Source organism: Malurus melanocephalus, unplaced genomic scaffold (genome assembly GCF_030028575.1).
Source record: "Malurus melanocephalus ecotype Western Australia unplaced genomic scaffold, MMel_1.1 scaffold_4, whole genome shotgun sequence".
NCBI lineage: Eukaryota > Metazoa > Chordata > Aves > Passeriformes > Maluridae > Malurus > Malurus melanocephalus.
The window spans coordinates 5,122,106-5,135,458 of record NW_026623236.1 but is presented as its reverse complement, the minus strand read 5'-3'; the positions used below and the strand labels follow the sequence as shown (position 1 = coordinate 5,135,458).

Genomic DNA, 13,353 nt, shown 5'->3' with positions numbered 1-13,353 from the left:
AAAACAATCCTATGCCTGAAAACAATAGGGAAATAAAGAGAATTAAATTTCAAGTTACACATGCTCACCCTTTCTGCTCCAGGTGACAAAACTGAAAAATGAGTAAGGAGGAAAAAAAAATRAAGCAGCTACTTACTTATTTGCTACTGTCTGCATGTATTAACATCTCTAGTCACAGGTATAACTCAGATTTACGTAGATGGAGATTATCTGAGATTGATATATATAAGAGTGACACGCAGTTGTTCTTACTGAGTTTCATTTTATGCAGTGTCCATCAAAAAAAARGCATTTAGCGGCTGCACACCAGTAGATTAGAAAGGATTTGGGGACCAAATCAGACCACAAGCTGACAGTCAACACAGYATTGCTAATAAAGGCAGCAAGCATCACTCGAACATATAAGCAATGTTACACAGAAACCTTGGGAAAAGCATTTTATTCTATTAGACTGTGTCTCAAAGTACCATAAGCTGCTGGGAGCAGTACATCTCAAAAGGAGAGGAGATAGCAATAACAAAGACCAAACAGAACAGATAAAAAATAAAAAGCCATTAATCAAAAAACCTCCAAACAATGATGGGACATTAATCCAGACAGGAAAAAACCTATTTTCCTCTTGTTCACCCTGCTATCACACAGAGGATCCCAAACCATGACAAATTAATCACATGAGCAAAAGACAAATTCATTCCAAAACATTTCAAAAGAACTGCTGCTGACAATATCATTTCTGCTGTATCTCCACAAAGATCAGCTTTGGTCCTTCAGTCAACTCTTTGCGGTGTAAGTCCAGAACTCTCAAGGGGCAGCACTCAGCCAGGTCTCTTATACCCTGCACAAGCACTTGCTTCTGGTAGTAGACACCACAATGACATCCTCCAGGAACTGAGAGAATCTTTGAAATAAAAACTCCCATTCAAAGCATTCACATTCTACCTGCATGTGCAAACAGTTTGCAAATAAATTAAAGTGGCTGTATTCAGGAATTCCCTACTGAAAAGTAAAAGACTCATCTACACTACTCTTTCAATCAAAAATAATTTTCAATAGCTCAAAACCTTACAAAACAATCTATTCAGGCCTGCCAATATTGGGAATTTAACTTACACAGCCGCCAAGACTCCCTTGATGACAAACAGAAGAACATTTCATGACAAGGAACTGCAGGCTGCTATACAATAATKGAGTGGAACTTCAGAAAGTTTGCAAAGCTAATCTGTAAAGGTGAGCATATAAACCCAAAAAAGTCAGMCTCTACCCTAGCACTGCTATGGGAAAAGACAGACCTGCCAGGCTCACCTTCTGKTGGACTCTCGAGTTCTGAGCAAGGACTGATCCTATTCCACATTCTCAAAATACYGAGCTTTGAAATAGCCAGAAAGTTCCTGATCTTTACCCTCACTAAGGACAATCTTTTGACATGGCAGCAAGTGCACATAAGAGCTTCCCTTCAAGGGCAGGCCAGACTGTATGAAAGACAAATCACTACCAGTGACTACACAGAGGCACTTATAGATAAGGAAGCCCTCAAGCTCCAGGTGTTTGAAAGATAGCAGAAAGACCATTCAAAAAAAGTATATTATATATATATATATATATATATATGTGTGTGTATGTGTAGTTCACTTCCCCTGTTTATACAATTTTCATTTCTTGGCCATAGGTCTTTTTCTTTTTTTTAGCTACAAAAAAAACTCCTGCCTTAGCCTTCTTCTGAGCTACATTCCTTGTGAACTCTTATTTCTGCTATTGTTTCTCATTCTTTATTTCTGTCCACCTTCTCCATTTTTACCTTATCCTCTGTTTTCCCTCCCATTTCATTACCACCTATCATCTAATACCTACCTCTGATCTGGTCCATATTTCTGTCATGTGGATGGCACTGATCTTTACATGTTGCAAACTGATTTCACCCTTCAGGCAGAGCAATAGGACATTCATTTGCAGACTCAAAGACAAATGGATTGTATTTTCTCCAAAGATTGAAATCTTAATGTACTGCTTTTTAAAAAAAGGAAAAATTAAAAATGTTTGCACACATTACCTAGGCTATCAAACTACAATAGGCAGTTTACATTACACTGCTCTAAAGACAGGAACACCTCCAGAGAGCAGGACTATGGAACAGCTGGCATTCCATATTCCAATAAAGATCCTCTAGAGGTTAGAATATATAACTTCTGTAAAACGGTGCAGAAAAAAAAAAAAAAACGGTGACACTCAAAACCCTGTCAGAGGGTGATGGGGAAGGAGATACATAAAAGATGAATATGCCTTCCAGAGTACCAGACCAGAGGGAGGGGACCAAGGAAAAAACTGTACAATGCTTATTTCCTGTATCTGAAAGGAGCACTCTACATAAGTATTTCAAGAATTCCACTGATTTTCAGAATAGTGGATTATACAGCAACAGATTTTTAAGCATTAATTCAATGCCAGAAAACTGGAATCATGTATTCCAGATCTTGACATAAGATGTAAAGGAACAAACAWACTATCTTAAATCATAGCTATCATGTAAAAGAAACTTACGCACTTAATATTATTTACATATGTGTGATTAATTAAGTATTTTTGAACAAAATTCCTGGCAGTATGTCAAAAATTCATCCGATCAAAAGGTTGGATTTATTTCCTTACAAAGTCAATGAGCTTTCCTTCACTTACTAGTGTAGGCCTCTGGCTGTGTTTATAGAACAAAACACTGCACTGGAAAAAAAAAAAAAAGAAGCAGCTTTTATATTTAATGACAAATTTATTCTAAAAGCAAATTTCTTCTCTTTTCTGTCTCTCCAGAGACTTCAGCAACATTCTGGACGGCAATAACATCTGTATAATACTACTACTGATATTACTATATTAAATTATCCCTACTATAATATTAGATTATATTTAGACCTTTACCTCTATAAAAGTGCTTAAAAAAGGAACTATCAATTTGTATMAAAATAACTACTTACAGGCATAGACTGCCACCTAGTGATTTTAACTATCTACAAGGAAAAGGAAACCAAACAAATGAAAAAAAATCAGCCTCCTTCTTCCAGGAGAGGAAAAATAAAACATCCATTGCTTCRTATTTTATATCAATATCCAGAAGCAACCTTATATAATATTACTTGTATCACCTATTATTAGGTTGGTGGTAAATTCAGGAGAGGTATGGGGAAAGAAGAGTCAGTAAGTGCACGTAATCCTCCTCATATGATCCATGAGGTTGGTTGTTCGCCACTCCTATCTGGAATTCCTCCTTATTTCACAAGGAGTCTAGCCTTTTCATAAAACAAGCATTCCATCTAGAACTTATTTAGTCTCTAAGACTACACTGATAGGCCGACACCCCTCAAAATATTGTATTCTTTCAAACTTTGCACTTTCAGTCTTTTCTGGCTCTCCTCAGAATTGTAAATATATTTCTTGTACATCCTCCAGTTCATCTTTGCCATTCCCTCTTCAGTCACTGCCTGTTTTCTGCTGAATTTCACTATCAGTGAAGGTCAGTTACCTGTGTCTCACCTACCTTATAAAGCTGGATTACCATTCTGTAAATGAGTTCTAAATTCAGGATTTTTACACACTCCTTCTGTTCATACTCGTATTTCAGATATTGTCTCCATTTACTTATGGTCACTTCAGCAGCAACATAAAGAACTTTTATTTTTCCTGTGCACTGGGTGAAGAASTGCATCCCATGGGAAGGGCAYGTGCTGGAAAAGTTTATGGAGAATTGTCTCCCATGGGAGGGACTCCACGCTGGAGCAGGGAAATGACTCCTCTCCCTGAAGAAGCAGCAATAGCAGAGACAAGTGATGAACTGACCATAACCCCAATTCTCTGTCTCCCTGTGCCACTGGGAGACGAGGAGGAGGTAGAGAATCATGAATGAAGTTAAGCCCAGAAAGGTGGGAGGGTGTAGAGGGAAAGTGTTTTTAAGATTTGCTTTACTTCTCATTATCCTACTCTGATTTAGATGGGTAATAAATTCAACTGATTCCTAGAAATCAAGTCTGTTTTGCCCATGACAGTAATTGGTTTGTGATCTCTCTCAGCTCATGAGCCTTTCATTACATTTTCTCTCCCATGTCCAGTTGAGGAGCAGCTTTGATGAGTACTGGCCTCCAGCCAGGGTCAAACTACCACATCCAGTCACGTCTTTTTCACCTCCTTCTCTCTCAATCACTATGAACATCTTCAGTTCACTTTTCACCTAGACCTAAACCCCAGAATCAGTAAAACAAACTTTTTATTAATGTAAGAAAACAGCAAAAAGCTTTTCAAATTTGTTCTTCTCTTCTAGCTGACATACTTTCCCTTTAGCAAGTACAATCTCTGCAATGGTCTGAAYGAATGTGAAGAGACAGCTTCCTACCTTGTTAATTTGATCTCACCAGCATTTCATATAAATACCCATTTTACTTTACAATCATGTGAAAAGAGCACTTCTTAGTTTTTCCTCATAAAATCTATTCTCTTATTCACCCTGAAGAGGTCAGACCCTTTTTGAGCAAATGGCAATACTAGTTTCATTACTCCTTGTTTAATGTCCATGTAAATACTTCCCCAATGCTCATGCTGCTTCTCACACTTTAAAGGAGTTCTTTCCAAATATTCCTAGTCACGCCACATCTTCCTCAAAAATTTATTTTAGAATTTTTGTTATTATACCTTAGCCTGATCCTAGCTAGGCTGCTGATGCGCTGTGACTGCTGGTTATCRTATTGATTAACACAGTGCAAACTTTGCACTTCCACAACAGACCCCCTGTGCTCTGTCAGGGCAGTCACAGAGTCTTTGAACAGCACTGGCACTTTGGAATACAATACCAATAAAATGCTACTACAAAGATTAAGTAATCTTTTTCCTTCACTCCAATATTATACAACTGTCTTACCTCAAAAAAACCCCATCAGACGAACCCTCAAAGCACCACCCTAACAATATACAGTTTGTCCCTTTTGTCTTTTAAACTGGAGATGTTACCTAAAACCCAACAAGATTGCTTATGCCACCATCTGTTCCTGTTACTTATTTCCCCAAAAGTATCTTCTGTTGCCTATGTTTCCAGGAAATGATTGCTGTCTCAGAGACCTGGTTTTTATATGGAGTCTAATACACAAAATCAACCTATCACACCAGTAACTCAATCGCAACAAGCAGCACTTTGATCATTGCTAATAGAAGTTCTGTCCAAACTATTTGAACATTACCATGTAAACTAGAGAGCAAGAGAGCATTCTCACAATTGAAGCAGAAAAGCAAGACAACAAAATATGGTTGTGTTTCTGAAACTTCTTGTAAGTATAGTCTTCGTCCTCTCCCTTTTTTCGTTCACTCCAAAAAAGAGTGGATCTTTGTTCTMCAAGATGGCTGAAAACATATCTTTATTATCATTAAATGCATTTAATCACTTGCTGAAAGCAGTCCYAGTCATCTTTGTGCCTTGAAGAAAGTAAGCTGCTGAAATATAATATTTTATAACCTCTTCTTCTCTTTAATAGCCCAGTGGGGGAGTGGAAATTGCCAAATTAAAAGCTGTGTCAAGTTACTGCATCCACAACCAGCTTCCAAGACCTGTAAAATGCTATGCACTAATTAGCATGACATACATGAAACACTGATTTTATGGTTTTTTTAAGCATTCCAGTAAGAGTACTTCTCACAGCAAAATGGGTAAAAAAAAAGTAGAGATGTTAATATGAAACTGATGTCAAATTCATAAATTAACTTACCATACTTGTCTCGCAAGCCAACTGTGCATCTGAAGACTCCACCAAAGGCCACATCTTCACCAAATACAACTGAAAATAACAAAGCTAATATTACTCCAATGCATCTTTTTAAATGATCATGTTTCAAAGGTTTTTATRTGAGACACTAACGAAAGTAACACCTAACACTTCATCTCACTTCAAGATTTATCTAGATCTAAGCATTTCCCAAGCACAGCCTGACGATAACAAACTAAGAACCAAGGTTAATAATGAATCAGAACAGCAACACAGCTGCCTCAAAATAGAAATCATGAAACTGATTCAGTTAGGCTTTCATTAAAGCCTATTGATTTTTCTAAAATATCCTAGAACAACACAATATCTAAAACTAAAGGAGTGAAATTCAATAAAAGCAACTACATTCAGTCACTAAAGAGTTGTTTAAATTAAGCCTTCTGCTTCAACTGATAACCATTTGCATTCTTCATCCACAGAGTTCTGTAAATAAAATGTTTTAAAAACCATCAAAGTGAAGTTTTCTTCAAAATACCAATCCAGTATGAAATTTCAAACCTTCCCCAAACATACTTGCCAGATCCCTGAAGAGAGACTCCAAAGGAACTCCTCTACAGAAAAGATGACAATTTAAAAATTAGGACAGCTCTCATTATTTAACWGTACTATCCCAGGTAGTCAATAAACCTTTATCACTAAAAGTATTTTCCCTTAAAGCTTAGCTTCATATCAACTAATCTGTTTGGGTTTTTTCTTTTAATATATGGAATGTTATGTCTAATTTTTCTTAAAACAGTTTTGTTATTGATTTCACAGAAACAAGTCTTGTCCATTTCAATTTTTTAAGCATGTAAGTTGTGCAGCAGTATCACCAATAGATGCTTGCATGAACATAGGGTCAGTTCTGATTATTCTCCAATTCCTCAATTTTGTCCATATTCTAACCTTCTTGCCTTTCAAATACTATTCTTAATTAAATTAAATAAACTTCTGTTTGGAATCACTAAAAGGGATGAACATACTTGTGCTAATCACATAAATGAGACCATTAAAGAAAAATAACTTSTATAATAATGTAAAATGTATGCACTCATAGGGTGTATGATCGAACTATGTCCCTAGATCACTTCCATAATTAATTTACAACAATAATTTGGGAGGGATTTTATGTACTTAAAATCTTTRTAAGGCCTTTCTGTTACCATATGGCTCCCTACTTCTGAGCCAGCTGGCATCTACAAAAAATATTCCCATTTAATGCTGGTATCCACAAACTTGAATGGATTTACTCATTCAGCTCAGCCACTGAAATGTATTTTCCTGGAAAGATTCTAATTCTCATCAACACAAGTATGAGGATTTCCACACTTAAACAACAATTGCTCAATTCTCATACATTAAAAACATATGAAGGACATTGTGTTTTCTATTGTGAAAAGCACTAATTAATTCAGTAAGTGCAGTGATTCTGAGAAGTCATGTCTGGACTGCAGAACTACAGCATGGTCTTGAGAATGGCTTTACAAAGACACATCCTTTGAAGCTGAGGAGCACGACTAGAACTTTAGAGCAACTGGTACTCTAAAGGCTGAAGATCATATATGAGTCTAGGTTCCTGTTGGACTAACATTCTACTTACTTTTATATGGTATTATTTTAAATGGTATTAAAATGTGGTTTTGGCCCAATTCATCCTCAGTTGTTTAAGTTTAACCTACTTGAGGTGAATATAACGCAGCTGTAGATTGAGCGGGAATGCATATAGACATACTACTAGACAGATTAAACAATTAGTCAGACTTTAGGCTGAGCACTGCTTCAAGTAGTGCCAAAAAGGGTTACTAATACACTAGAAAGAAAAACCAAAGTTACACAAGATGATGCCGCCTTTGCAGMTGTGTTCATGACATGMASAATCTCTTTCAGGTATCTGGCCATYATCATGATTTTGTTARRATAACAGAAGCARAAGACCTCCTGTKATATATAAGAATTAAAAGTGGAGTAAATAGTTTTGTGCAAGAGTTTAGGATAAACCTTTTAAATCCAGCTATAATGAGGTAGCATCTTCGAAGTTATGAATTAACCACAGAAGCCTAACAAAACTTATATTGCCTATGCATGACAATGAACAGAAATCAGTAAAGCTATAAATTAATTTTGGAGGCAGGGAAAAGAGCGGAACATGCAGAGAGAGGAATATACGGTCTCAAAAAAAAAATACTGAGCTTAGAGAACAGAAAGTTTAAGAAATTTAAAAGTAATGTCTACATTTTTAAAACTCCTATGGTGGGACTYAAGCTGCTCTGAAGTACAGTTCTCATCAGTAATACCATAACCATGTTAAATAATATATCTTCTCGTCCTCACTTTCAAGAGCAATACACAGAGCTAATATGGAAAACACAACTGCATCTTAGACCATATAATYCATAAGTAATCTGTTACTGTAGCACATTTTAAAGATTTGAGATCTAACTTWAAAGGCTGTGAGAAATACATTACAYATTRTACACAAATAKGCAAACCAAAACACCATTTATACAAAGCAAAATACATTGATAAGTATAAGATACCTGCAGTTGGATCTTTGGCTAAAGCRTTGTCCAAGGCACTTGTTATGGATTGGAAGAGATTCATCTTCTGAGTTTGCCCTGTGTGAAAGGGATCATTCAGCAATTCAATTCAATTCAAAACACAAAGTTCATTAGAAAACACTGGTGAAACATGTCTAAAAATCTAACCATCTAAACCAAGATCCCTGTTAGGAATACACAAGATTCATTTGCTGAATAAACTTAAATTATGCGATAGAGGAGACTCTGAGCATTGTATACTTTGCAGTCCCAAGGGCTATAATTCYACTACCCTCAATCCAACCTTTTTTYCAAAAAACTATGCTCTTAGCTAGAGCAAATGCAGCTTTGCAATGCTCAGTCAAACCCTGGGAAGTATGACTTTTTTTTTCAAAGGAAGAAGCCCACATATTATTGTTTTGAGGACTGGGATCCCCCCTGCCAAAATTCACCAGAACTCATGAAGCTTACTTTATCATTCTTTAATCATATTTTTTTAAAGCTCCAGCCATTTACAGCACCTACTGTTATCATAAGTTTTCTAGACCACTGGCCTGCTCTCTGTACCACAGTCAGTTAGTGTCCAAAGCATCAAATCCATATTTGAAAGAAAGAAAGTTTGGGGCTGAGGCAAAGCAAGCTGTCCTAAAATTGAATTGTCATTGAATTTTAATTAAGTCTTCAAAGCAAGAAAGACTATCAGTTCCTTTCCTCAGTGCAGCACTGCAGGAAAAAACAAAGAGGCCTGAAAGCAAAGAAAGACCAAAACAGTAGCCCAGTCCTCATTAYTGTGGCCAATTCATATTCTCCAAGCAAATAAAACAATTCTTAACAGAAATCAAGTGATTCCGCCTGGCTGACATTTGGTAGAGCTTTAACTGGCAAAATCTCTAAGCCATGACTAGAAGCCACAGCCCAGGAGATTCTACCCACCAACACACACAGTGTGTAAAATTAAATAAATAAAAAAGATGCTTAGGTGAGGATCCCATACAAACATAACAGGTGTTTGAATTCAGAAAGAAAAGCTACATTCTGTCTCCAGTATTTACAGTACCTCTCAACAAATGTTAAACTTCCCTTTCTTCTAATCGTTAATTAATGTTAGTGATTTTTGTTAAAGACTCATGTTACGTCACACCTGAGTAGCTGCTCCTACACATTCCTGTGCTTAGTAACTTCACTTGTTAAACTTTACATGGCCCTTTAAGGAGAGGAAAATGTAAAAATAAAGATGTTATGGGAACCATTCAAGTTATACAAAAGCCCTACTGAACAAAAGTGACAAATGCAAGGGAAGAAAATCTGGGAATCAGCAGCTGTTTCGCAAGTCATCCAAGTTAGTAYTTAGGTTATCTTTTCTACAAGATACCATCCTTCTACCATTTGATATAAATAAAAAGCTATTATTTAAGCAATGATCAGAAACTCCTCACCATTATAGTTCTAACCTGCTTCCCTTGCTTGTTATAGAGGCCTTTTATCAGCCCTCACAGGAAAGAGGGAACTAATTGTACCCTTCAGATTTGAACCGTGAAGTTGGAAAAGCATTATCTCAACAATATCAGGATCAGTATTGCCATGATTTTATTTCACTTCCRCTACTTTTCACAGAATTTCAAGGTGTATTTTAACTCACAAGGAGTTTGTTTTCTACTAATAAATGGCAATAACCAGAGCCTCTTTATATGATCTCAAGCAGGAACCTGCAGCACACAAGGTTCACTCTGTGGCACTTTGGTTGCCTGTRTATCTTCATCACTAAATGGTAGAGAAAATTCTATTTCTGTTGGGAGTGATCAAGATGCAACAGCAAAGTATTCAATTAAGTAACAAGTTTTCTATAGGACAATGAGGACGTGACAGAAACAGTTGCTTTGCAGGTAGCAGGCCTCTCCCAAGTAAACTCGGCACTAGCTATTGGAGGGATGCATCTCAGAAATAAAGTCAAACGCCATGCGCTGTTCATTTCCAAGTTATCTGTATTTACTCTCAACCATGTGGCCACGAAGTTGACCTCGATCCTTTAAGCGGRCAGCAGTCTTTATTCACCATAGGTTTATTATCACAGTCATGACCTAAGCATGCGACACAAAAACCGGGATGGATGTCAGTCAGTAGGTTACTGCTAGAAGCATTTGGTACAGGAGAGTGGCCGAGGATGGCTTTGCAGGTCTGAGCACACCAAGGGCCCATCTACCGCAGTTCTGGCTCTGATTGCCCAAAACACATCACCGCCCCYTCCAGTGGAGGGGGCGTGCGGCACCTCCGGCCCCACCAGCGGCCCACAGGGACCCTCCCGCCCACAGCCCGGGATTTCCCACGGGTCGAAGTGCCGAGGACACAGAGGGGTCATGCGGCCGTGCTGACGCCTTCGCCAGCCGGGGCCCGACTCACAGCGCCCCCAGGCCCCCGGCAGCTTCTGCTTGACTGCGTCCCTCCCTCCCACCCCGACCGGGGTTGTTGGCGGCCTCCCCCAAGAAGGCGGGGGCGACAGGCCGGASCCGGCGGCTGAGCGAGGGTGAGGCCGGCCCGCGGGGTGGACCCCGGCCCAGCCCCGCTCTCACCGTACTCGCTGGGCGGCGGGTCCGGCTGGAAAGCGAAGTGCGCGGCGGCCCGGCGGGGCGCGCCCGGCAGCGGGGACACGCGGCCCCAGAGGGCGGCGGGCAGCGCCCGGCACAGCGCCCGCCCCGCCGCCGCCATCGCCGCTATCCCGGGCCGCGCCGCGCCGCCAGCTTCTAAAGAGGCGGGGTCCCGGGGCGGCCTCCGATTGGCCAGCGCCCGCGGGGTACGGACCAATCAGAGGCGGCTCCGCGGTGGGTGGGGGAGCGGGAGAGAGGGCGCGGAGGGAGCGGTGCTGCGCGCGCGCGGGAGGCGCGGCCTGAGGGGCAGGGGTGTGCGCGCGACAGCCGYGAGGGGGCGCTGCCCTCAGGGCGGGGGAGTCCCTGCGGTCACACACACCGGGACAGGGACGGGGACAGGGACAGGGACAGCCGCGGGGACAGCCGCGGGGACAGTCCTAGAGGCAGGCACAGCTACAGATGTAGTGATGGACACGGCCACAAACCAGAGGCACAGGCTCAGGCGTGGCCGCAGTCATAGGCACGGCCACAGGGGGCGTCGCCGCCTCCCTGGTGCTGTCAGTCGCAGCTGAAACCGAAGGCCTCAAATTCCCGCTTAAGCTCTTCTTTTTGCTTCCACTGCAGGGGTGTCCTGTGGCCATCCCAGAGTCTACATATTGTTGACTGGGTTGGAAGGGACCTTGGAGGTCATGTAGTTCCAACCCAGCTGCCATGGGCAGGGACACCTTTCACTAGACCTGGTTGCTCAGAGCCCCATCCAACTTGGCTTTGAACACTTCCAGGGATGGGGCATCCACAGCTTCTCTGGGCAACCTGTTCCAGTGCCTTGCCATTCTYGCAGTAAAGACCGTTTTCCTAATACCCAATCTAAACCTASTCTCTTCGAGTTTKAATCCAATTCCCCCTTGTCCTGTCACTATAAACCTCTTCATCTCTCTTCTAGGCTCCCTTCACAAATACCTGAAATCCTCAAATTCTACCCCAGCAGATGCCCCCAAAAGAACTCATAAACCTGCAGATATTACTTATTCCGCTCTATCTCTCAAAACCCCTCTCAACTTCCCATCCAAYCTGGCTCTCAGTCGGTCTTATTTTTAATAAATTTTGTCCAAGGTCTTTTCTTCCAACACTGTTGCTTCATTACATTATTTTATTGAAATTACCATTTTTCATATGCACATATTTTCATTGTCAGGTTTTATAAAAACATACTTTCTAATGTTCTCCTTACCAAAGTGACCACTTCACATCCCTCCATCATCCACGTGAATCTTCTTGGTCTACTTCTGCAGCCTCCATTTCTTCCTCTGTATACCCATTGTTGCCTTTTAGTTGCCTCCACATCAATCCCTTCCCTTTTGTCTGAGTGCATCCCTCTTCACCAACTCTGTTCATGTTGCCTCCAGCACATATGACAAGCTTTGAGTTCTTCCCTGTCTGTTTGGATATTATCCATATGGGTTAGCATTTTTACTTTGCTCCAATAATTCAGCTCACAACTGTGCCTCAAAGAAAAGGACTAGAAGTTAGAATTATGTATATATGGCATCACCTCTTTCAAATGAGAGGGCTTACAGGTAACCCTGTATGAGSAGGGCCTAGTTTAAATACTGGAATATGAGATTTCATGTCTAACATAAAATATGTGTAGCTATTATTATTAGATTTTTTAAAATAGTTTTTCCAAACCATTACTTAATAATCCTGTAATGATAATGACCACAGTTCTATTTCAGTGAAGATCATTATTTCATTTTGTATTTTGTGAAAAAAAAATATTTTTAATGTTGATTTAGAATTTCTTGATCATTAAGATTTATGCAAAATAAAAGGCTTAATCCTGCTGGTGAGGAGATCATTCACTTGCTCTTTAACATCCCCCTTACCCTTATGGACTGCTGAGAAAGCGCTCAAATTTTGAGTGATTGACCATGAGATCAAACAAGTTTGAACATATCCCAGTATATCYCATGGAAGTGAAGCACTATTTAAGTTTCTAAAGGGGATGAGAATTTTAATCAACAATAGAAAAGCCATCTTTGTAATTAAAGAGGACTATAAAGGTCAAATTTAAGGTTGCTTCTAACTTCACTTGAAAGCAACGCACAGTTGTTTGAAAAAGTTTAGTACTTGGAAAACACCATAACAATCAAGTGATATTTATATGTATTGCTAATACATRTAAGTGGAAGATACTGCAAATATCCAAGTTTACTATTCAAATAATTGTGTTTCTTTCAGAAAGCAATGTATCTGAGTTGGAGAAAATTAGCTCTATTTCACATCATTGTGGCAAGATCTGCAAAATTTGAAAATGGGGAGCAATTGYATAGAAGGGAATTACTTTACATGTGAGTCTGTTATCTATTACTAATATGTCAAWTACTGGATCTGTGAATTGCTAAATTCATACTATAAACTGTAAGATATATTCTGTTTATGTATATGCTATGCTGTGTTATTTAT

The 13,353-nt window shown here is 39.6% G+C and overlaps 1 protein-coding gene across 1 annotated transcript in view; it reads right to left on the bottom strand.

Moving 5' to 3' along the window:
* Positions 1–11,023, bottom strand: part of BCKDHB (branched chain keto acid dehydrogenase E1 subunit beta) — a 111,662-nt gene extending 100,639 nt beyond the window's left edge. The window contains exons 1-3 of the mRNA XM_057369456.1: positions 10,873–11,023; positions 8,306–8,383; positions 5,733–5,801 (exon numbers count right to left, since the gene is read on the bottom strand). Of these exons, the coding sequence (XP_057225439.1) occupies positions 5,733–5,801; positions 8,306–8,383; positions 10,873–11,008 (283 nt within the window). The 5' untranslated portion in view covers positions 11,009–11,023. The remainder of the gene's footprint in view (positions 1–5,732; positions 5,802–8,305; positions 8,384–10,872) is intronic.
* Between the last annotated feature and the right edge of the window lie 2,330 nt (positions 11,024–13,353).